The sequence below is a fragment of the Narcine bancroftii genome, chromosome 5 (genome assembly GCF_036971445.1).
Source record: "Narcine bancroftii isolate sNarBan1 chromosome 5, sNarBan1.hap1, whole genome shotgun sequence".
In the NCBI taxonomy this organism is placed as follows: domain Eukaryota; kingdom Metazoa; phylum Chordata; class Chondrichthyes; order Torpediniformes; family Narcinidae; genus Narcine; species Narcine bancroftii.
In genome coordinates this window covers 218,896,544-218,922,255 of record NC_091473.1, presented here as the reverse complement: position 1 = coordinate 218,922,255, position 25,712 = coordinate 218,896,544, and the positions used below count along the sequence as shown (strand labels likewise).

Here is a 25,712-nt window from a genome sequence, read left to right as displayed (position 1 = left end):
CCTGCCCCTCCACTGGTGTGGTTTGTGGACAGGGCCCCGTGGCCCTGCCCCTCCACTGGTGTGGTTTGTGGACAGGGCCCCGTGCCCTGCCCCTCCACTGGTGTGGTTTGTGGACAGGGCCCCGTGCCCTGCCCCTCCACTGGTGTGGTTTGTGGACAGGGCCCCGTGCCCTGCCCCTCCACTGGTGTGGTTTGTGGACAGGGCCCCGTGCCCTGCCCCTCCACTGGTGTGGTTTGTGGACAGGGCCCCGTGCCCTGCCCCTCCACTGGTGTGGTTTGTGGACAGGGCCCCGTGCCCTGCCCCTCCACTGGTGTGGTTTGTGGACAGGGCCCCGTGCCCTGCCCCTCCACTGGTGTGGTTTGTGGACAGGGCCCCGTGCCCTGCCCCTCCTTTGCTAAGAATATTTAGTCTCTTAAAAGATCCTATTATACTTGCCTCCGATGTATGTTGATAGCAGTGCATTCCACTCTCTCTCTGTGGAAAAACCTGCTTCTTGCATTCTCTCCACCCCTGCACTATTTGCTCCCAAGCATCTTAAAAATATGCTTCCTTATGTTGGCTATTTCAGCCCTGGGAAAAAGCCTCTGGCCTTCCATGCATGCTTCTCACCATCTTGTACACCTCTATAAGGTCGCCCCTCATCCTCAGTCACTCCAAAGAGAAAATACCAAGTTCACAAACCTATCCTCGTAAGGTATCCTCTCCAATTCAGGCAGCATCCTAGTAAATTTCCTCTGCATTCATATCCTTCCTATTCATATTCCAAGTGGTGTCTGTCTAAGGTCTTGTTTTGTTGCTCTTGAACTCTGTTCCTTTGTTAATGAAGGTCCATGCGCCATGTGCCTTCTTAACACTTTCAACCTGTGCAGCAGCTTCGAGTGTCCAGTGGACATGGATTCCAAGATTTCTCAGTTCATTCACATTGTTCCGAGTTCTCCTGTTAACATCCTGTCTTCTTTGCCCTACTGAAGTGAACTATTTCACACATTTCTGGGTTAAACTCCATCTGCTGCTTCTTGGCTCAGCTCTGCATCATGTCAATGTCCCTTGTAACCTCTGGCAGCCCTCCAAACTATCCACAGCACCATTAACCTTCGTGTCATCTTAAAACTTGCTCTCGCTTCTACTTATCCAGGTCATTAATAAAAATTGCAAGGAGGGATCCCAGCTTCAGTGGAATTGCCAATTCTGCATCCTCCTTGGATTCCATGCTTCCTTACCTTCTGAATAATCCTTATGTGGGCGACCTTATCAAATGGCTTTCTCAAATCCATGCACATTATGTCCATTGCTCTACTTTCATCAATGTGCTGTTACATCTGCAAAGAATTCAATCATTTTTCTGAAACACTGCCTTCTCCTGACAAAGCCATGCTGACAATCCCTAATCACATTCTGCCTCTCTAAATGCTTGTAAATAGTATCTGTCAGGATCCTCTTCAACAGCTTGCATCCCACTCGCGGGTCCATATTTTCCTGGGTTATCTCTTCTCTACTCTCTTGAACGGGAGGAACACTCCAATCCTCTGATTCTTCTGACCACAGTGACAATGACTAGAACTGCTTGGCTATGGTGGTGACAGGGTTTTTCTTTGCAATATGTTTAGAAGATGGAGCTCTTATGGTTGATCTTAATGCACTATCAAGGTTGACATCCTTTCACAGAATGAGGGATGTGCTGTATCTATGCTCATCCCATTGGAAAAGTTCTGATTCGTCAGTCTATTAATGCACATCATTTCCCTAAAGCAAAGTTTGAATAGCTTAAGGGTATCAAACCTATTAATCAGCCATACCAAGCAGAGAACCTTTACTTGTAAAGTACTTTACAAGTAAATGTTATTGATTCTTTTGTTTGCAGCAAAAGCTCCACAGTATGGTTAATGCTTAAGCACCAATCCCCATGAAAACCATCACACTTCAGCTTAGTTTTGTACTCATTGAAGCAGGTGGGATTTAATTAAGTTTGCAGTATGATGATGTCCATCACACCGTTAAGGCAATGCTTTTAGTAGAATGGATTAGCTGATGGATTCCACGAGTTCTGAAAGTTGCATAAGGTGACGAGTACGTTACCTTCAGTTGAAATCCAGTATGATTCTACAAAGATTTCTCTACTCAGTAGATTTCTCTACTCTGAGTTTGCTGTCCATTCTCATTCTTCTTGAAGAAAGTATTGACCTTATTGAAAATGTCCAGTATTCTAGAGGTATCCTATTTACAGATTAAGGTTTTATACATATCTGACAGTTGAATGCTAGGTTAATGCTTTCTGTTCTGTGGAGTTGTGACATGAACTGGAGGTTGTAGAATGAATGTCTAATTTTGTGCACAAATTGTCCTTTGATGCCTTCTGACTTCCTGCATTTCCATTCGAGAAAGAAGGCATCTTGAGTTTTGGCAATACCCTCACCTAGCACATGTCTGTCTGCAAGCTGGCAGTGCAAGTGGCTGACTCTGGAGGCTGACTGCACAGTCGCAGAAGCTCTTTTAGCTGTGTGGTTCCTTGGCACGGGCACTATGTAGTGGTGCTACCTTAGAGGCTCTGAGGTAATGTTTGCTGTTGGAATCATCTGTCTTGGTCAAGCTCAGCATTTTCTGTTTGAAAATTCCTTTTTTGATTTTTATGCTTGAGATGAATCAATTCCACATGTTGCAGCAGGTTGTGTGAAACTTGGCAATGATTGAAAAGTTGTAGTTCCTCAATGGTAGAGGTAATCCTTGAGTAGTTAAGGGATGATCTCATTGTGTTTAATCTTGCATTAAACCACATTTGATAGAAGATTTCAGATACTTTGTTGGCAGATTTAGCAACAGGAGCTACTTTAATGCTGCAACTGGTCAGGAATTTAATGTGCTCCACATGCTGAGCCACGCCTCTCAGATCTATCTGAGAGTGCCACCGGTGTATTTATTTTATTTATTCATCTATTAAATATTTACCAAGCTTCAAACATTCTCCTGCCCATTCGATGTTTCCAAGTGTGACAACATCCTTTCTTTTAGCTCTGCCACATTTATAATGCAAGAAGCCTTCGTGTTCCAGTTTCAGGTGGAATATTAGCACGAATCGAGTTAATCCATGCCTATGACTCACGATCGTCTTGTCACTCAAAGCTTGAAGAAAGACCTGAGGTAGACCTAACGAGTGGTCATGTGCCACTTGTGGTGCGGAGATCATATTGCATCGCCGGTTGATGCCTGAGACTTTGGGAAATCGTGGATTTGGCTTTTTGTTCTTCCACTGCCATCACCTCTGAAGTTAATTACTCTGTCACAGGGAACTGCAGATTATTGCATGCACTTGGACGCTCAACAAGAACTTTGTGATATTTATAACGCTTCAAAATATTTTTGTCACAGTACACTGAGCACAGTGAAAAGGGTTCTTCTGCAAGCAGTCTCAGGTTAGCTTTAACGTTTGGACAGCTGAATTGAGTATAATTTAGAATACAGTTTGAATGGAAGAAAGATCAATTGGTATCAAGCAAAGGCAAAATGATGGCACTTGTGTGGGGTTCATTCAGGATCTGATGGCTGCAGGAAATTGTCTTTAAGCTTGTTGGTTTCTTAAAGCTTCTCCTTGATAGCAGCAGAGAGAAGAGATTGTGTCTGGGCTGTAATGGGTCCATCAGTCGGTTGGCCCCAGTGGGAAGTGTGGATGGAGTTGATGAATGGGAGGGACTGTGCATGATGTGGTGAGTTGCATTCACTATCTTTCAATCTTGAGTGGAGAAGCTCCCGTTCCATGCAGTGATGGATCCAGGAAGTATGCTTTCGATGATATTCTGCAAAAGTTGTCAAGGGGAACTTTGGTCTTCCAAGAAAGTGCTTTCTTGACTGTTATTGCAATGTGCTTAGTCCAGTTCAGGTCATTGAAGTTGTCTATTCTTTTCACTTTAGCACCATTCATGTAGGCATGAGTATGGAGTCTGTTGCCTCCCCTAGAATCAATGATCATGGCTCTGTCTTGTGAGAGAGGGGGGTGTTGTCTTGGCACTATGCCATTGAACTTTCAAAAATATTTCAAACTTTGTTTTCCAGAGAGTACTTTGTATTTTTTTTCCTGTTATCTAACTTGTAAGGCAGTAGTCATATTCTGATGAACCCAATAATGTCTTTAGAAGGCTATGTATTCTTTCAAAACTGTAACAATACTCTAGATGTGTTTAGCCAGATATTTGTGTTACTGGTGTAATGTTACTCGCCTTTCTGATTTTACTTTTTGACTGCAGTATTTTCGTCACGAACCCTGAAACTCTCTGTATTTCTTGTTTTTCACTGTTTAGAAGAACACCTGTAGTTTGTTGCTGTCGGATATAGTACTTCAGTAACCAGTGAAAACAAATCTGGAAATGCTCCGGGTTAGATAAGATCTGTGGAGTAAAAACTCAAGCTGAACTTAGTTGAACTATTGTTTAAATGGTGAAAAAGTTGCAAGCTGCTATTGTGCGAGAGACCTGAAAGGTTTTTTGTGAATCACTTGCAAGATAACAGCAGTAATTGTCAAATGGGATGTGGATCTTCATTGCTTGAGGGACTGAAGTTAAAGGCAGGGAGGTTTTGTGCTGCAACTGTAGAGTACTGGTGAGGCTGCACCCAGAGTATTGTAAATAATGTACACATGCTTGATGCAGAAACTCAGCAGGTTCTGCAGCTAGAAAGGAACCCACTCAGTCCCTGTTCTATTTGGCTCCAAGGTGAATCCAGTTAATTTAGTGATCCCAATCCTCTCCTCATAAACCTACAAATTCAATCCTTTTGCAGTATGTTTTCCTCTTCTTTGAACATGACATTAGAATCTGTCCCCACTGACCTTCTCCAAAAGCCTGTCCCATCTTTTCTGAAGTGTACAGCCCAGAACTGAAAGCAGTAAGTATTCCATTTGTGGCCGTACTAGTGTTTTGTGCTTCTGTGTGGTCCTTGATTTGTAAAGCCCAGGTACCCTTAAACCAGTTTCTGAACCTGACCCACTTTCATACCTGCTCTGTTTTCAAATTATGCCCTTGAGTTTGCTGTCCATTCTCATTCTTCTAACCAAAATGTAACACTGCGTAAATTTGATCTGCTGTCTCTCCACCCATTCCAGTGCCTTGCAATTCATCCTCCTCATCGTTCACTGTGCATCCATGTCTGTTCAAGATAGCTTTTATTTTCACGTAACAATACATAAAAATGATATACTTCAACGTTTGTCTACTGTAAGGCAAATAAAATCACCATGAGCATTGCCTGGCACTCTTAACAGGAGAAAGAGAAGCAAAAGAGAGTAATATTAGAGGTGCTGAGTGTCTGTGGATTCACCTCCCAAACAGACTGCATTGGCAGCCCAAGCTCTGGATCCGAACCTCCAATACGATTAGAAAGCCTTCTGGAGTCCTTCTTGCCCTCAGCACCCTTTAGAATCTAGGTTCTAACACTTGGTTCCCATGGGCCAGTCGCTGGTAGTCTGCAGCCTGTGTGTGTCTTTCTATTATATAACCAATGGTCATTTGCAGACTTGTCATCTGCCAATGTGGACATGACATTTGCACAAATACCAATGTTCGAATTGTACTGAGAGCACTGGTGGAGTGCACATGGTCGCCAGTGTAGCCAGGGTGTTGGGTCCCACAGCTCTTGCCCTTTCCAGTGCTCTGATTGTTTCATTTCATTCTGCATGACTGCTAATTGGCTGATTATTGCATTTGTGATGCAGGGGCTCCTGGGAGGGGTTGTGTGGGGTTTCTAGCTGAAAATGTTTACAAAACTTTCACCCTTCAAATCCCTTCTGGCCTCTGCCCTATTGAGAATGGCGAAGTTTGTGGAACCGCTTCCACTTTTTCAACTCTAATTATTGAGCATGTTGTGGTTGCTTACATGCCTTCATTGGGAACGGTGCTGGCTGATGACGCAAGCGATGTGACACGCATGGTAAATAGCCTGCATGCGTGAGTGTGTTAAGCGCCAGTATGCAGGTGATGGATGTCAGATGCAGGGGAGAGTGAGAGTGTCAGGATTACCCATGTGGCAGTGAGATAATGAGAAGGTCAGAGGAGTTTAGGCTGGGTGGTGTTTGGTGATTGGAAGAATGCAATGTTGTGTCTAGTGAATATTAAAAGAAAGTTGACTTTGTGGTGTTGTGAAAGAAATGAGTGAGTGAATTCAAGCCCATCTCTGGTCACCTGGATCACATTCTTGTATGTAAAATACTGACATCATCTCCATTAAATTGAACTCTATTATGTCCTTGAGATGCACTTGCAATACAGGAATAGGTCAGGCCATTTAATTAATTCACATACACTGTCTGGAATCCCATTTCCCCATTGCTAAACCAAATCTTTCTTGGGTAAGAATTCCAAGCACACAAGATTGCCCTTCAATTCTACAAAGTCTTGCTCAGACCCCAGCTGTGTTAATTCTGGGATTCCACCTTGAGAAAAGTAGATAGAGCAGGTTTACTACAGTGAAAGTCCTGAAATCTGGACTGCTCAGGAATAGAGTTGGTTTGGATTTACCATTCTGGATTCTCAGGCAGTATTTTTAAAATTCAAATATAAGGAGAATAAAATGGTAAATGTTGATACCTTATTAACAAAACATTGTTTCATTTAAAATACAAGTGCAAAACAAATATTTTTCTTAAATTTCCATGGCTTCCACTTGGTTTGCTTGTTGCTGTTGCGCATCTGAGGTGCTTTTGCATGCACGTGCACGTGCAAAATCCAAGAATTATCGAGAAGTCCGGATTCTCGGGTGGTCCAGATTTCTGGCATCCAGTTTTTTTGGACTTCCACTGTTAAGTAATGCTGAGATTGCAGGGATGTCATTTCAGAAGATTAAGGGAATTGAGAAAAAATTTAATTTAGATTTTCGATGGAGGAACTGCTTTCTGTTGTTAAATCTTGAAGGAAACTAAAGGTCAAAATGGAAGCATTTTTTTTTTCCAAAATTCTGTTTTTCTCCAAGACTTGAGTGCTGGGAGTCAATGGAAGTTTGAAGAGTTGGTGGATCTTTGGGGAGGTATTGAGAGATGGGAGGTTAGCTTCCTGTCTCATGTTCCACCTTTGCTTGGTATTTTTGAATAGGTCAAAGAATTAAAATATTCATCTCCCACTTTGAATAGTTCAAAATCCTCCCTTCCCCAGATATTTCTGGCTTCTACCACGGTTCCACTTCTATATTGATAACTAAATTCAGGCTTTTTAATTGTTTTACCTCTTGTCATTGCCTTTCTTCTAGATCAGCCTGTTAAAACTCCCAATTAGTACCTGTGAACTTTCCCTTTGTTTTGATTTCCATTGGGAGCACAGTATTCAACCATTGGGTGTATCTAGTTTGCATTTCCTGGAATGGGTTCAGGGAGGGATTGTGCCATCTTATTTGACATGCCTGCATCTCTAATAAAGATGTTGAGTACAATTATTGGAGAAGAAATACCACCCTGCATTTTCTTACAGTAGTACCTTTCAGGATCTCACGACACCCAAGGCATTACGTGGACCAGGGTCACTGTTGTAAGAGTTGTGGGGAATCTAACATATTTGCTATATAGGGAAAAACCAATGCTACTTTAAAGTTCTGCCCACATATTGCTTGTACGTTGTTAATCCATTCCTCCTCTCCCCAGGTTGGAGACACCCGAGAAATGTGTGTAACGTTGTTACTGATTTTCAGCTGACTGTATTTTCCGTGCTCTGCAGGCACCTCTGTGGGCATACCTAGCGTGTGCTCTGGGGCTCTTTGTCTACCAGACACTTGACGCAATAGATGGGAAGCAGGCCAGAAGGACGCATAGCAGCAGTCCTCTTGGAGAGCTGTTTGACCATGGCTGTGATTCACTTTCCACAGGTGGGAGCTTGTTCTTAATTGTTTGCTGTTTGTATACAATGCACAAAAATCTCCTTTTTGCTGTTATATCAGTCCTATAAGTACTGTGGTATCACTACTGTAAAGCTATATTAGACACCAGCATGAACTCCTCCCTCTTTCCCTACCCTTTTTTTCAGGTTCTGCCCTTTTTCTACCTTTTCCTGCCTGAACTATTGATGGTCCTATTGCCTTCAATGGGCGGTGCCTGACCCACTGAATTCTTCCAGCACCTCTCGACAATTGTTGTGCAAATTCACCAAGTCTCACCTTCTTAGTTGACCTTGAAAGGTGATTCAATTTGTTGTCATTGTAACAAAGCAGTGTCATGTCACATGAAATTGCTTTTGCCTGCTGTAAGGCAGACCGATTCACATCAGCTAAAATTGCCTGAAGTGCCTCTTAGTCAGAGAAAGAGAACCAAAAGGGTGTTTTCCCCCCACCCCCCAGACTCAGTGTCCATGGATTCACCTCCAGTGCCTCCGCAGCAACGCAGTCCTGTCCAAACCACTGGCAACCCGAGCTCCAGATCCGAACCTCCGACATTGTCAGGAACCCTTCAGAGCCTTTGACGTCCCCTCAGCTGGTACAACTCTGCAAATGGTGGGCATCCATCACAGCATTTGCTGGAGAGATAACATAAACAAGGACTGGGGTAGCCTCCCGCAATCCAGGCACTAACACTCCATGGAGTCTCAACTCCATCCTTTAGCACATATTTCACAATATACACTGTGGGAGTATCTTCACCTGATGTATAGAAGTGTTTTCAAGGTGGCAGTACTGCCGATGCCACTGTAACGGCAGTGCTGCCACTGGTGCAGACCCGAGGGGAGCAAGGAGCAGAGACAGTGCGGGATCCAACCACCCAGTCAACTGATGTCAGCTCCACACAGGCTTGGTCTTTCAGCCACAGAGCCTCCTCACTGGCCCGTCGCTGTGGTCACTGTCTTGTGGGTTATCTCCTCTGCTGCTTCTTCTCGGATGGGGGGGGGGGGGTTGGGGGAGAGAGGGAAATAGGTGTCCCTATTTTCTTATGCTCTGCGCCAGTCCTCTGCTCCACTGGAGTCTGCAACCCCTCATGGTTGCTGCCGATCAGAGGCGCCACTATCTTTGGTGCAAACCCCGCGGTTGTGGGATTTTAAATAAAACTACTATGGGCTCCTTTAACAGGCCGTTCAAAGCCTGTGTGGAGCTGACATCAGTTGACTGGGTGGTTGGATCCCGCACAGTCTCTGCTCCTTGCTCCCCTCGGGTCTGCACCAGCGGCAGCACTGCCGTAACAGTGGCATCGGCAATTCTGCCACCTTGAAAACACTTCTGAACATCAGGTGAAGATACTCCCACAGTGTAAATTGTGAAATGTGTGGAAGTGCTAAAGGATGGAGTTGAGACTCCATGGAGTGTTAGTGCCTGGATTGTGGGAGGCTACCCCAGTCCTTGTTTATGTTATCTCTCCAGCGAATGCTGTGATGGATGCCCACCATTTGCAGAGTTGTCAGTGTCAATGGGGGAGTGTGTCTGGCGCTACTTCCCAGTAGGGCTGTGTGGAAACTGGTGCGGCTACCAAATGAAGGATGGGGAAGGCAGAACCATCCACGGTGAACTTTGAACTCGTATGTGGCAAAGGGAACTTTGCTCTATCAATAAGGCCCTAAAGAATAAATAAGCTTCTCGGTCGGTGTTAAATAGACCATCATGAGGTTCTTGCAATGCTCTTGCTCTGACCTCCTGCCAATGCTTGTATTACAATGAGGATTCTTTCTGTCTCTGTTGATACTCATTTCCCTTCCCCATCTCCACCCATTCCTCGTCACTTCCAACTACAATAGGAAGCTTGGTTTAATCTGAGATGACTGTTCAAGGTGCTGAATTTTCTGAAAAAAGGGTCATGTCAGAGTTGTCCATGTCTGAATCTGGGCAGTATGTTGGAATTCCAATGTTCACTGCTGGCAAGATTATTGTGAGCTTGTTTTAAGTAAAGTCTGTCCCCCTTTCTACCGACAGTCTTCGTGGTCCTGGGGATATGCATAGCTGTGCAGCTTGGGACCAACCCTGAATGGATGTTCTTCTGCTGCTTTGCTGGAGTGTTCATGTTCTACTGCGCTCACTGGCAGACATATGTCTCTGGAACATTGCGATTTGGGATGTGAGTATTAATAAAATGCTGACCAGATGGTAAGGCAACATCTGCAACCCCTAATGTTCCCTTCAAATATTTCACCTTTGTATGCCAGACTTGTTCTTTTGCCCTTGCGCAGTTGCATTGACTGTGAAATGTTGCCCTCAATTCTTCAGGTGGGAAATGCTCGAGCACGAGTGGTCCCTATGCAGATGTTTCCTTTTCAGCTGGACATGTCTGGTGATCTGGCACTAGCTGCTGTTGTTCACAGGCCCTACTTTTGGCAGTCCTTTTGTCTGTTACCTTTTGTTCTTTGGGACTGCATGAGGGAAATGGGCCTTGCTGTGAACCTATCACACTCCATACTACCTGCTTGGTGTTTTTATTTTGTTTTCTTTCTTGGTCTACTTTAGTTCTGTGAGTGTTGTTTCATTGAGTGCTAATTATTCCCTAACTGACAGATTGGACATCACTGAAGCTCAGCTCTGTATTGTAGTTGCACAAGTTGTGACGGTGGTCGTGGGGCCTTCATTGTGGAGTATGCCGGTAAACAGCTATCCTACGGGTGAATGCACGTTGACTGTAGCCAATCAAACAATGGTTCTTTCGTGCATCACAGCCGATTGGTATCCTCCCCACCTTCTCAGCTTTTCCTCTATTGAGAATTGACTCTTGAATCACCAGTGGCATCTTCAGTGCCAAAACCCATGGTTAGCACTGTGTCCATGTTGCCAAAGTGAATATATTTCCAAGACTCCAGGTAGAGAAAGTGATACAGCAGGAAAAAAGGCCATTTGGTCCATTTTGACCACTGAGCATCTGTTTTTAGTCTCACCACATCCCTAGGTTCTACAACTTGCCTCCAAACTAGGGGGCAATTTACAGCAGTCAATTAATCAATCAACCTGCATAACTCTGCGATGTAGGAGGAAAAGGGAGCACCCAGGGGGATACTCACACTGTCCCAGCAAGAACTTGCAACTCCACACAGACTGCATGATTGCTGGAGTTCAGAAGTAGCAATCCCATTAGTTGTGTTGCTGGCAGACTGTGTAAAACCTTACAACAATTGCTTCAGTCCTGCTCTTCAGTCTCTCTTCCTCCTCTGTTGGAGGTCTTAAGACCCCTGCCAAGCTGCTTCACCCTACTCAGCTGTCCCTCTCCTGGCATTTCTGACTTCTTTCACAGTGAGACCACTATCCACAAGTATCTGGTTGTGGCAGCAATGGTGATGTCGGAGTGAGAGTTGTACTGCACAGAAACAGGCTTTCATTACAACTCCTCCATGCCGACCAAAGTTGGATCCTGAACTAGTGCGGTATCCCTCATCTAAACCTTTACTGTCCTAGAACGTGTCTAAATGTATTTAGAATGTTATAATTGTTCCCATTTCTACCACTTCCTCTGCCAGCCATTTCCAGATACCCATCACCTCCCATGTTCCAAAGTTTGCCCCTCAGATATTTTTCCTCTTGCCTTAAACCTGTGCCCTCTAGATTTGCACTGCTCCACCCTGAGAAAGGTCTCCGACCATTCAGGTTATCTATTCCCCTCTTTATTTTATAAAGCCCTATAAGGTGTCAAGCCTCTTTTGCTCCAGAGATAACCAATCCCAGCAGATCCATTTGTCAATGACTGAGCAAAACTATCTTCTCATGTCACATACTTTCAGTAGAGTGGCATTGCTTTTTTAAAATTGGAAATACTGCATGATAGTAGGCCGTTCCTGCCCACAAGCCCGTGCTACCCATTTACGCCCATGTGACCAATTAACCTACAAACCTTGTATGCCTTTGGAACATAGGAGAAGGCCACAACACCTGGAGGAAACCCATTTGATCACGGAGAGAGTGAACAAATTCCTGCAGATAGCAGTGGATTCAAACCCAGGTGCTGTAATAGAGTACACTGACTGCACTCCCCCATTCAACCAACTTCCTCCAATTAAAGGGCACTGAGATTTTTTAACCAAAAATAGATTATTCACAATAAATTATTTACGAAAGGAAAAGCGTTCAGAACCTGTTGCCACTCTTACTTATATATCCATACATTCCCATCACCATACATTGTTGCATTCGATTCCGTGGCACCTTGTTGCTTCTTTTCACCCGCCCCCCCCCCCCCCCCCACCAAAACTACCCCCCCTTTGTCTCAGCTCCTCGATGGTTGATAATGAGAGGACTCTAGACTGTGGTCCTTCCCCAGAGTGCTCTTGTGTTGGCTGCACCAATGCTCAGTGCTTCCCTTAGCATGTACCTCTGCAGCCTATAATGTGCCAGTTGGCACCATTCCCTCACTGACATCTCAATTTGCCTTTGGGCAAACCAAAGGGCACCTTTCACTAAGTTGCTGCCCTTCCAGCAGTTCTGGATGTCTGACTCTGTATGCATCCCTGGGAACACCCTGTAGATAAGAGTCCTCTATCGCACTGCCGCTGGGGATGAACCATGACAAGGACCCTTCATCCTTCTCCCCACACTCTTAGCAAATCTGCATTCAGCTAAGAGGTGGGCGATTGTCTCCACTCCACTGAGCCTTTCTCTACCTCAAGCTGAGAATGACCAACATCAGCCCTGTCCTTTGCAGGGTGCTGGGGTAGCCTGTAAAGGTCATGGGTTGACATGTCTGGGGGAATGGGGGGGGAAAATAATGAACCAAGGTGTGGGTCTAATGGAGCGAGTTCCTCTTGGCCTGATGCATGTTAGAACTGCAGGAGCCTTGCTTGGGGAAAACTAACTTTCCGTCGAATGGCTCTTTAACACTGATTTATGCTTTTCTCACCCAATCAGAATTGATGTGACGGAAGTGCAATTCTTCATAATTGTCCTGTTTTTATTGGCTGCGAGTGGAGGAACTGCATTTTGGGAATCAATGGTAATTGATCAAATAGCTGAATTTTGATTGGCCTCCTCATTTTTACTGGGGGGGTGTGAGGATGGGGGAAGGGAGGTGGGGGGGGGGCTAAAGGACAACAGCAAGCAGGACCTGTGAGTAACTGAGGTGTGGGGGGGTTTGTCTAACTCTGCCGTCACTCTCTGGAGAAGACAGAAAAGGAAGCATGGCTTCAAAAGCTGTGTTGATTGCTCCATCCCCTGAGTTTGCTGTTGTCCTTTCAAAATGCATGGAAATCTGACTCCTGATCTCAATTTGTTCATTTGGATAGCTCCACAATTTGTGTGATTTTTTTTGATTTTTTTAATTTTTTAAAATTTCAAGCCTTTGTTTGGGACAGTTATGTGAGTATCTGTAAAATGTGATGTTTGACCTTGAATGAACGATGACTGATGTTTTGGAACCAAATTCTCAAGTCTGGGGCATTGGGCTGGTGCTTCGGATTCCTGTTTTCGGAAATGGACAAGCCAGGGCAGTTGACAGGAAAAGCCAAAATGAGGTGGGAATGTGGTCCAGGTGGGATCCTGGTCCAAAGCTTCAGCCATGATTGGGGAACCTTGCTCCTGTCACTTGAAGAGACAAGAGGAGAAAAGGCTGTGAGGTCTTGCCTGTGCAAGGGGAAAAGGGCATAGGTCAAACCATTGTGATTGTGGGTGACAGACTGGCATTGAAGTGTCAAATGAGTTGCAGATTGAAGTCTGTCCCCATGTCCCTTGAAACAGACCTCTGCTACTTGTATGTCTGTTGTTCCCTTCACACTGGGCTAACCAACATACAGACGTCAGATCACCCCGGCGATGCTGCGCCTTCCTGAGGTGGTCCATCCATGGAGTGATATGATGCCTGCATGCCAATTAGCCAACCACTTCATTCCTGTGTCCCACTTCTGCACTCCTGCACTGACATGTCCTCGTGCGCTACCACATTAAGGCCATGCCTAAATTGGAGGAGCAGCCCCTTGTATTCTGTCTGGACACTCCAACCAGATGGCAAAAACTTTGTTCTCCAGTTTCTGATAGGCTCCCTCTCCCTCCCCCATCCCTCTGTCTCCTTTCCTCCATCTTTTCACCCATTTCCTTCTCCAGATAGCTGTCCCCTCCCCTATCTTGTCTCAGCTTTTTTCTCTCTTCCCCTCCCCAAACCACCATATCCATCTATGACCTTGTGCCTGTGCTCCTCCCTCTATCATAAAGAATGCGATGTGACTTGCTGAGTTTCTCCAGCATTTTTGTGTAAACTATAATCACAGCATCTGAAGATTTTCTTTTTCACCAAGATGTTGCATGGATTGGGAAGCATATAATGCAAAGTTGACAGAACCAGGGATTTTTTTAAATTTTATTTATTTATTTTTTGGAGTGATATAGGATGAGAGGAGACTTGATAGAGGCTTAGATAGGATGGACAACCAGCACTTTTTCTTGGGTAATGTTAGGAATACCAGAGGACATCTGTTTAAGTTGGATGGAGGGAAGCTTTTTTAATACACAGAGTGGTGTGTGACTGGAATACACAGAGTGGTGGGTGCCTGAAATGCATAGGGTGGTGGTGGAAGCTGGTACAAGTGGGACATTCAAAAGACTCTTGGATAGGTGTATGGATGCAAGAGAAAGGATTATGATGTGAGGCAGGGAAGGATTAAATTGTTGTGGAGTAGGTTTACATGGGTTGACACAACATTGAAGGCTGAAGGAGTTGTATTGTACTGCAATGTTCTGTGTTCTATTGTTAACACTTTCTTGCTTTGGATACATTCTAACTGATCTCTCACTGTAAATCTGCACTGTTTTTACTGCTTTACACTGTATGGGTTGATTAGCTGGACTACTCACAAAACAAACTCACAGAATCTGGGTGCACGCAACAATAAACTTGAGCTTTACCATGCATTAAACATAAAATATTTTCAAAGCTTTAAACAGAACCTGGTGCTCAGCTGTGTGGGTGTAACGGGACATGATCAAGGAGGACAAGAGCTTTAGGGTGGGTTTTATGTCTCTCAAGTGCCCTCATGTCGCCTACCTTGAAACTGTTCCTCAGTCCTGTCTCCATCTTCCTTGTGTCCTGTTCAAACCTTTCTCTCCCCTGGCCCAACGGTACTGGCCACCATCTCAGACCTCTGTGCATCTGGGACCTGGATTGCGATTGTTTTGCAACTCTATATTAGCAAAGATGGGTTTGTGTGAGTTGTTGCAACCATGTTTGTAATTTCTGACCATCAAATGGAGGTCCATGGGAGGGAACTTCCTTATCAGTTTGGAGCTAGGCACATATTCTGCTGGGTCGATTGCAGCTGATTCGAGATCTCTGGTTTAAGAGTAAGGGGAGAGATGTGACCCCATTTTCTACCCCGATCACTGTTAAGGTAGGCCGAAGGGCCTGTCCTGTACTGTTGTTTGAATCGCCATCATTGCAAAAAACCTTTGTCCTGATGGAAAGAGCAATGGAATGTTGGCAGACAGATTTTGCAGGGGCTCTGGTCACAATAAGTCTTGGCTTTCACCTCCAGATACAAGCTGCAATGGTGCAACAAACTGGGAATTATAGACCAGTGGTGGGCAATCTATTGGTGAGCATTCTCAGGGTCAGGATTTGCAAGCATTTAGAGATGGTGAATATGACTTTGTATAGGGAAGATCATGCCTCTTGAGCTTAATTTAGTTATTTTGAGGAAGTAACAAAAAATTCATGAGGTATAGAACTTTGGCTCTGTGGTTTTAGAATTAGTTTGCCTGCAGAAAACTGAGGGTAAAAGTCGATGGAATGTATTCTACCTGGAGGTCAGTGACTAGTGATGTTCTGGTGATTTTAAAAATTATATATATATATATATATATATATATATATATATATATATATAAATAAATGACTTGGTAGTGGGATGGGGCAGTAAGTTTGCAGATGACAAGAAGGTTGGAGGTGTTGTGGATAGTGTAGAAGGTTGTCGTAGGTTAGAACAGGATGAAGAATTGGACGAGAAAGAGATGCACTTTAGAAAGTCGAACTTGAAGGCAGAGTACATAGTTAATGACAGGATTCTTAGTGTTCTTCTACACTTTCTAATAGGCTACATAATGGCAGTGAGGATGTCTGGAGTCAATCTTGTATAATTATAGTCATACAGTTCTACAGCATGGAAAAAGGCCCTTTGGCCCAACATCCATGCCCCCCAAGTTGTCTACCTGAACTAGTCCTACTTGCCTGTGTCCTGGGTAAAATTGTACCTCTCATTTTGATCGTTTTAGATTGGTCACAGTGTTTGAGCTACTGAAAGAAAATAGACACACGCACCGAGAGCAGTTCAGTTTATACAAATGTTTATTACAAATTCAAAAGCTAATTTCAAACTACAATATGCTAGCCCTTCCCAACTATACTTATCAACGCCTGGACTGGTCCCAACTGCCAAAGCAAGGCAACGACTGCACACTTGTAGAAGGTTGTCGGGGCGCCAGTAGCAGCTCTCCACCTCCCTCGACCGGGACGTTAGCTGGATCCTAGAAGTTCTTCTTCTTGCTGAGAGATTTTGCCACCTCTCGGAGAGTCTCAAACTTCAGCAGTGGGACCATGGCTTATATTACCCAAAATTTGTTTACTTCATAGTTTATCTCTTTGAACAAATGATTTAATTATCTTCGAGGTCTCCTGAAAGTCTGCGACCAACAAAAGTGAACTGCATCTCTGGGCCTCATGGTGGAACTTAGATTATGTCTGCTGATTCTAAAAATCAAGCAGGTTCTCAGCCCTGCAGAAGCAAATGCTGCAAAAGTAAAAAACACAGTTTAAATCTTCCATTACAGCCTGCAATTGGTCTGCATCCCTTTTGGGATCCAAAGCAATAGATCTCTGAAGGTTACCTGGCAGGTTGATGGGGTAGTTAAGCCGTCATTAGTTAAGGGATTGAGTTCAAGAGTCAGGAGGTAATGCTGCAACTCTAGAAAATTCTGGTTAGACCATACTTGGAATATTGTGTTTAGTTGTGGTTGCCTCATTTCAGGAAGAATGTGGAAGTTTTGGAGAGGGTGCAGAGATTTACCAGGATGTTGCCTGGATTAGGGAACTTGTCTTGTAAGGCAAGGTTAACAGATCTTGGGGTTTTCTCTTTGGAGTGAAGAAGAATGAGAGGAGCCTTACTAGAGGTGTACAAGATTATGAGCGGGATAGATAGGGTGGACAGCCAGCATCTTTTTCCTGAGGTGACGGTGGCAAATACCAGAAGACATCTGTATCAGGTGAGGGGAGAAAACTTTAGGGTATTTTTTTTTAAACACAGTGAGTAGTGGGTGCTTGGAATGTGTTGCCAGGGATAGTGGTAGGCTGGAGTAACAGGGATATTTAAAAGTTTTAGTCAGGAATATTGATGCAAGAAAAATAGAGGGTTATGGGTGTGAGATGGGGAAGGATTAGATAGGTCAGTACAACATAAAACAATCAGATTTATTGTTTAGTTGTTTCTATTAACTGATGGAACTGGTCTCTTTGGAGTGACTTCCTTTTGCCTGGATACAACTTTTTTATACTGGGCCAGATAATACAGGTGGTCGAGGACCTTAAGAGCAGATTTGGTTGTGATGTGTGGGTGGCAGAAAAATGTTACCTCCACTTTCAGTGGGATGTGGTAAACGATGCAGGGCCCAGAATGGTAGTTTATATGATGTACTGGCAATGACTCTGGGCTGAAGAGCATTCACGTTGGTCTACTTTGATCAAATGGTAGGTCATATTTGGAAACAGCCTGCAATCCTTTGTCATTGCTTACCTCTGATTGTTAAATGTATGCTTTTCAAAAGGGGCAGTGTGGTTTAGTTTTTACAAGAGAGGATACAAATAACCTCCCAAGGATGTTGGGAAACATAGAGACTAATGCAAGGGAGGAAATGAAAGAAATCAGTATCTCTCAGGACATGGTCTTGGGGAAATTGATGGGATTGAAGGCAGATAAATCCCAAGGGCCTGATAATCTACATCCTAGGGTACTTAAGGAAGTGGACATTCAGATAGCAGATGCTTTAAGAATTATTTTCCAGAACTTGATAGACTCAGGATCAGTACCCCCATAGATTGGAGGGTAGCTAATGTTACCCCACTATTTAAAAAGGGGGGTAGAGAAAAAGCGGGGAATTATCGGCCGGTGAGCCTTACATCAGTAGTGGGCAAAATGATAGAATCCATTATTAAGGATGCAATAGCGGAGCATATGACTAGCAGAGAAGGGATCGGACGGAGTCAACATGGATTTACAAAAGGTAAATCATGCTTGACAAATCTATTGGAATTCTTTGAGATGGTGACAGGTAAAATAGATGGGGGAGAGCCAGTGGATGTGGTGTACCTGGACTTCCAAAAGGCCTTCGATAAGGTCCCGCATAAACGACTGGCTTCCAAAATCAAGGCTCATGGGATTGGGGGCAAAGTATTGATGTGGATTGAGAACTGGCTGGCAGGTAGAAGACAGAGAGTTGGGATAAATGGCTCGTTTTCTGAGTGGCAGGCGGTGACCAGTGGGGTACCACAGGGATCTGTACTGGGACCCCAGCTGTTCACAATTTACATTAATGATCTGGATGAGGGGATTGGATGTAATATCTCCAAATTTGCAGATGACGCTAAGCTAGGAGGGGTTGTGTGCACGGAAGAGGGGGTCAGGAAGCTCCAGTGTGATTTGGATAAATTGAGGGACTGGGCAGATACATGGCAAATGCACTACAATGTGGATAAATGTGAGGTTATCCACTTTGGTAATACAAACCGGAGGGCAGATTACTATTTGAATGGCAATAGATTAAGAGATGGTGAAGTGCAGAGAGACCTAGGGGTACTTGTACATCAGTCTTTGAAGGCGAGCATGCAGGTACAGCAGGCGGTTAAAAAGGCAAATGGTATGTTGGCCTTCATATCAAGAGGGTTTGAGTATAGGAACAAGGATACCTTACTGCAGCTGTACAGGGCCTTGGTGAGACCCCACCTGGAGTATTGTGTGCAGTTTTGGTCGCCTTATCTAAGGAAGGATGTTCTTGCAATGGAGGGAGTGCAGAGGCGATTCACCAGGCTGATACCTGGAATGACAGGAATGACTTATGAGGAAAGATTGCGCAAATTGGGATTGTACTCGCTGGAGTTTAGAAGATTGAGAGGGGATCTCATAGAGACATATAAAATTCTGGCAGGACTGGACAAAATAGATGCGGAAGGGATGTTACCAATGGTGGGAAAATCCAGAACCCGGGGCCATGGTTTGAGGATAATAGGCAAACAATTTAGGACCGAGATGAGGAGGAATTTCTATACCCAGAGGGTGGTGAATATGTGGAATTCATTGCCACAGAGGGCAGTAGAGGCAGGTTCATTAAATATATTTAAGAGGGAATTAGATCTATTTCTTCAGTATAAGGGTATTAAAGGTTACGGAGAGAAGGCGGGGACGGGGTACTGAACTTTAAGATCAGCCATGATCTCGTTGAATGGCGGAGCAGGCTCGAAGGGTCGAATGACCTACTCCTGCTCCTATCTTCTATGCTTCTATGTTAGCATATTATTATAGCGACAGCGACCCAGGTTTGAATTCCCCACTGTGAAGAGTTTGTACGTTCTCTCCACATCTGCGTGGGTATCCTCCAGGTGTTCCTGTTTCCTCTCACATTCAGGGTTACTGGTGAATTAATCATATAGGTGTATTTGCCTGATATGGGCCGGAAATGCCTGTAGATCTAGTAGCTCTAGGTTAGAAGTTCTAGCCATGACTTTCCATTGTCATAGGCTACATAATGGCAGTGAGGATGTCTGGAGCCAATCTTGTATAATTATAGTCATACAGTTCTACAGCATGGAAACAGGCCCTTTGGCCCAACATCCTTGCCCCCCAAGTTGTCTACCTGAACTAGTCCTACTTGCCTGCAATTGGTCTGCATCCCTTTAAACCTGTCCATGACATGTGTGGTCCCCTTGTTTTAAAAATATTATAGGGAGAATCCTGAGAATTATAGGCCAGTAGTCTTGCATAAGTGATAAGCAAACTACTGGAGGAGAGACATCAGGGGCAAGTTTTTAGAGTTGTGGGTGTCTGGAATGCAATGCCAAGGATGGTGGTGGAGACTCTTAGGCACATGGATTAAAGAAAAATAGAGGGTTACGAGGTAGGAATATGTGGGTTGGCACAACATTGATGGCTGAAGGGCCTGTACTGTGCTATGATGTATCAATTTGACCAGACTTGTGAACATTTGTGCAGACTGGCCTCAATTTTTATTTGGTAACAGTCATTGAAAAACTGGGATGTTTTATCACATTAAAAGTGCAGTTTGAACAGAAGGTGTGACTACTATTTTTGTATTGAGTCTGTACAAGTTCTCACCTTCTTTCCTCAACATCTTGGATCAATTAAGTGTAATCTCTGAGGCCTGCTCCATCATAACATAATAACATAACAATTACAGCACGGAAACAGGCCATTAGGCCCTTCTAGTCCGCACCGAACCAAACACCCCTTTCTAGTCCCACCTCCCTGCACAATGCCCATAACCCTCCATCTTCTTCTCATTCATATACCTTTCCAACCTTTTCTTAAATAATACAATTGACTCCGCCGCCACTATTTCTCCCGGAAGATCATTCCACACGGCTACCACTCTCTGAGTAAAGAAGTTCCCCCTCATGTTACCTCTAAACCTCTGCCCCTTAATTCTTAACTCGTGTCCTCTTGTTTTAATCTTTCCTCCTCTTAACGGAAATAGTCTATCCACATCCACTCTGTCTATCCCTTTCATAATCTTAAATACTTCTATCAAATCCCCTCTCAACCTTCTACGCTCCAAAGAATAAAGACCTAATCTGTCCAATCTCTCCCTATACTCTAGATGCTTAAACCCAGGTAACATTCTGGTAAACTTTCTCTGCACTCTCTCCACTCTGTTTATATCCTTCCTATAATTAGGCGACCAGAACTGCACACAGAACTCCAAATTAGGCCGCACCAACGTCTTATACAATCTCAACATCACCTCCCAACTCCTATATTCCATGCAATGATTGATAAAGGCCAGCATACTAAAAGCCTTCTTCACCACCCTATTCACGTGAGTTTCTACCTTCAGGGAACGATGTACCGTTACTCCTAAATCTTTCTGCTCTTCTGTATTCCTCAATGCTCTCCCATTTACCACGTATGTCCTATTCTGATTCTTCTTACCAAAATGAAGCACCTCACACTTATCAGCATTAAATTCCATCTGCCATTTTTCAGCCCACTTTTCTAAGCAGCCCAAATCCCTCTGCAATCCTTGAAAACCTTCTTCATTATCCACTATTCCACCTATCTTAGTATCGTCTGCATATTTACTAATCCAATTTACCACCCCATCATCTAGATCATTAATGTATATAACGAACAACAATGGTCCCAATACAAATCCTTGAGGCACACCACTGGTCACCGGCCTCCAACCTGACAGACAATTATCCACTACCACTCTCTGGCCTCTCCCTTTCAGCCAATGTTCAATCCATTTGACTATCTTAAAATTTATACCTAAAGACTGCACCTTCCTAACTAACCTTCCATGTGGTACCTTATCGAAGGCCTTACTGAAGTCCATATAGACAACATCCACTGCACTACCCTCATCCACATTCCTAGTCACCTCTTCAAAAAATTCAATCAGATTGGTCAAACATGACCTTCCTCCCACAAATCCATGTTGAGTGCTCCTGATCAGACCCTGTCTATCCAGATGTTTATAAGTACTATCTCTAAGAATTTTCTCCATTAATTTACCTACCACAGACGTCAAACTTACAGGCCGATAGTTGCCAGGCTTCCTCCTTGAACCCTTTTTAAATAACGGAACCACATGCGCAATGCGCCAATCCTCCGGCACTATCCCCATATCTAATGACATTTGGAAAATTACCGCCAGAGCCTCTGCTATTTCCTCCTTCACTTCTCTCAAAGTCCTGGGGAAGATCCCGTCTGGTCCCGGAGACTTATCCACCTTTTTATTCTTCAAAAGCCTTAAAACTACACCTTTTGTAATCTCTATATTCCCCATATTTACCCAATTTGCTTTTTTTTATCTAACATCTCCCAATATCCTTCTCCTTAGTGAATACCGAAGAAAAGAAACTGTTCAATATCTCCCCCATTTCTCTAGGCTCCACACACAGTTTTCCGCTCTGATTTTCTAAGGGACCAATTTTGTCTCTAGCTTTCCTCTTACCATTAACATATTTGTAGAACTCTTTTGGATTAGTTTTCACCCTGTTTGCCATAGTTTTCTCGTACCTTCTTTTAGCTTTCCTAATTCCTCTCTTAAGATGCCTCTTACATTCAATGTACCTTTCAAACATCTCCTTAACTCCATGCTTCTTATATCTAATGTACGCCTCCCTTTTTCTTCGAATCAAGTTTCCAATATTCCTTGAAAACCACGGCTCTCTCAAACCTTTTGCCCCTCCTTTTAACCTAACAGGAACATAAAGCTTTTGCACTCTCAAAATCTGATCTTTAAAAGATTTCCATCTCTCTACTACATCCTGCCCATAAAACAAATTGTCCCAATGCACACCCTGCAAGTCCTTTCGCATCTCCTCAAATCTAGCTTTTCCCCAATCAAAAACCTCAATCCTTGGCCCTGATTTCTCTTTCCATAATGACATTGAAGCTGATGGCATTATGATCACTGGACCCGAAGTGCTCGCCAACACTAACCTCCGTCACTTGACCCATCCCATTTGCCAACAGTAGATCTAACACTGCTCCTTCTCTGGTCGGCACCTCTACATATTGTTGTAAAAAACTATCTTGCACACATTTCACAAACTCTAACCCATCCAGTCCTTTCACAGAATGTGTTTCCCAATCTATATGTGGAAAATTAAAATCTCCCATAATTACAACCCTGTGCTTATCACAAATATCTACTATCTCCCTACAGATTTGCTCCTCTAGGTCTCGGTCCCCTCCGGGTGGTCTATAATACACCCCTACAAGTGTAACCTCTCCTTTCCTACTCCTCAGTTCCACCTAAATAGCCTCCGTGGATGTGCCCTCTAATCTATCCTTCCTAGGCACCGCTGTAATATTTTCCCTGACAAGCAATGCAACCCCACCTCCTCTTGCCCCTCCGACTCTATCACACCTAAAACAACGAAACCCAGGGATATTCAGTTGCCAATCACATCCCTCCTGCAACCATGTCTCACTAATCGCTACCACATCATACTTCCAAGTATCAATCCACACCTTCAGCTCATCCACCTTTTTTTTTACAATACTCCTGGCATTAAAATATATGAATTTCAGAGATTTCCCAATTTTTAATCCCTGTTTTCCCTCATCTTTAATAACAACATTATTTACTTTTCCTGCCAATTGCCCTTCATCTTCTTCCAGAGCATTTTCCCTTCTCTATCACCTGCCCATCCATATTCAAATACTTACTACAAACTTTCTTTGTTTGCATTCTAACCTTCTCCTTACTGCTCTGTACTATTTTGTTCCCTCCCCCCAACCATTCTAGTTTAAAGGATCCTGAGTAGCCCTAGCAAATACCTCTGCCAGGATTCTGGTCCCCCTGGGATTTAAGTGTAACCCGTCCTTACTGTACAGGTCACATCTCCCCCAAAAAAAGGTCCCAGTTATCCAGAAACTTAAAACCCTGCCCCTTACTCCACCCCTTCAGCCACGTGTTAATCCTCCACCTCATCCTATTTCTATTCACACTGTCACGTGGCACAGGGAGTAATCCAGAGATTACCCCCTTTGCGGTCCTTCTTTTTAACTCCCTACCTAACTGCCTGTACTCACTTTTTAGGACCTCTTCTCTAATTCTCCCTATGTCATTGGTACCTACATGTACCACGACCTCTGGCTCCTGTCCCTCCCACTTTAGGATATCTGGGACACGAGCAGCAACATCCCGGACCCTGGCACCAGGGAGGCAAACCACCATCCGGTTCTCCTTGCTGTGTCCGCAGAATCCCCTATCCGTCCTCTTAACTATGGAGTCTCCTACCACAATTGCCCTCCTCTTCCTTTCCCTCCCTTTCTGAGCTACAGGGGCCGACCTTGTGCTGGAGGCACAGCCACTGTCACTCCTCCCAACCTTGATGTCCCCCTCAACAGTGCTCAAAGAGGCGTACTTATTGCTGAGGGTTACATTCACAGGGCTCGTCTCTGGCACCTTACGTTCTTTTGTCCCTCTCCTAACAGTTACCCACCTTTCATCCTCCCGTGGCCCTGGCGTGACCACCTGGCTGTAACTCCTGTCTATGACTACCTCTGTTTCCCTAACCAGCCTGAGGTCATCGAGCTGCAGCTCTAGTTCCCTAACACGGTCCCTGACAATCTGCAGCTCGACACACCTAGTGCAGATATGGACATCCGGGAGTCTGGAAGACTCCAGGACCTCCCACATCCGGCACTCCCGACAACACACAGCCTTAACACTCATCCCTTACCCCAATGAAGTAGTAATAAAGACTATCTTAGCTTTCTCTCCGCCTGCTTTCGCCGAAGCCTGATGAGCCAAAGCCAGGACTAAACTACAGGTACTCCCTGATTTACGACTGTAATTTGGACTGAAGGATTGGTCATATCTCGGAATGGACGTCCGTCTGAATTGTTCGTTCGTTTTTTAGAAATAATTAAAAGAAAATATAAAATTTATCCGATTTATGTTGTATTTGACGAACTATAACAGGGATACAGGGCATGTAAGACCCACAATGTGTGTACTTGTTAGTCGGTGTCCAAGAGTCTGTAGGCTGGGTGCACCTATCTTGATTCCTGTGCACGTGTGCAAGTCTTCGGTTGGTGCATACGCGGTGGGTTCACGTATTGCTGTTCAGTTGGTGCATGCGCAAGAGTTAAGCGCCCCCTTACGATATTGAATTCATACCCTTAACGCTTAACCCAAGCCTACAAACACCAGGTTTTTGGCTCTTACCTGCCCTATATCCCCGTTACAGTTTTGTCAAATACAACATAAACCACATGAATTTCATTTTTTCTTTATTTTTTAAAACAAATTTTGGTGTGTGTGGATGGATTCAACTCCCATAAATCGCAAGTTGGGGAGTACCTGTATATGTACCCACCTTTGATCTAAATCCTTTGCACTTGTCTTTCAAAAATGATTTGCTTCAGTTAGAAAGATTTTTCTCCTAAGCTTGGGTGGAGGAGGATAGGCAGTTAGAAAAGAGACTTCCATGTTTGTACAATTTTCAGTGTGAAGAGCAGACTCCTAATTTAACAGCTGACGGCCTTGGCTCTCATTTTATAACCGCCCTTTCTTCTGGATTTGCAACCAGCGAAAATGGTTTCTCCATCACTACCTTATTGGACCTGTTTAACTACTTGATTAGAATAAAGTTAAAGCAGATCACGTTTATGCAAAGTACAGAAAAGATTCCAGAGGATGTTGTCAGGACTGGAGGACTGAGCTACACGGAGAGGCTAAACAGGTTATGTATATTTTTTTTAGATAACACAGTGCTGGCCCCTCAGTCCATGATGTGGTGCTGACCATTATAAACTTGCTCCACCATAAACCCTCCCTTCTTGCATCTATGTGCCTATCTGAGAGTCCCTATTGTACCAGGCCCCACCATCAACCTCAGCAATGCATTCCAGCCACCCACCACCCTTTTAAAAAAAAACAACACAACTTGCCTCTGGTGTCTCCCCTAAACTAACCTTGAACTGATGTCCTCTGGTATTGGCAGTTTCCACTCTGGGTAAAAGGTGCTGGCTGTCCACCATGCCGATGGAGCATAGCTTGCTGAGCTGTGACCCTACAGAGGTGCACAAAATCGTGAAGGGCGCAGACAAGTCAGACAACCAAATTGC

The 25,712-nt window shown here is 44.2% G+C and overlaps 1 protein-coding gene across 2 annotated transcripts in view; it reads left to right on the top strand.

Annotated features, from left to right (window-relative positions):
• The window catches only part of LOC138764869 (choline/ethanolaminephosphotransferase 1-like), a 51,866-nt gene that overhangs the window by 890 nt on the left and 25,264 nt on the right, over positions 1-25,712 (top strand). Inside the window, exons 2-4 of one of the 2 annotated variants that reach the window (XM_069941273.1) lie at positions 7,686-7,833; positions 9,859-10,000; positions 10,435-10,519. In XM_069941273.1, the coding sequence (XP_069797374.1) occupies positions 7,686-7,833; positions 9,859-10,000; positions 10,435-10,519 (375 nt within the window). Of the gene's footprint in view, positions 1-7,685; positions 7,834-9,858; positions 10,001-10,434; positions 10,520-12,765; positions 12,851-25,712 lie in introns of both variants that reach the window. The other variant, XM_069941272.1, reaches the window with a different exon arrangement.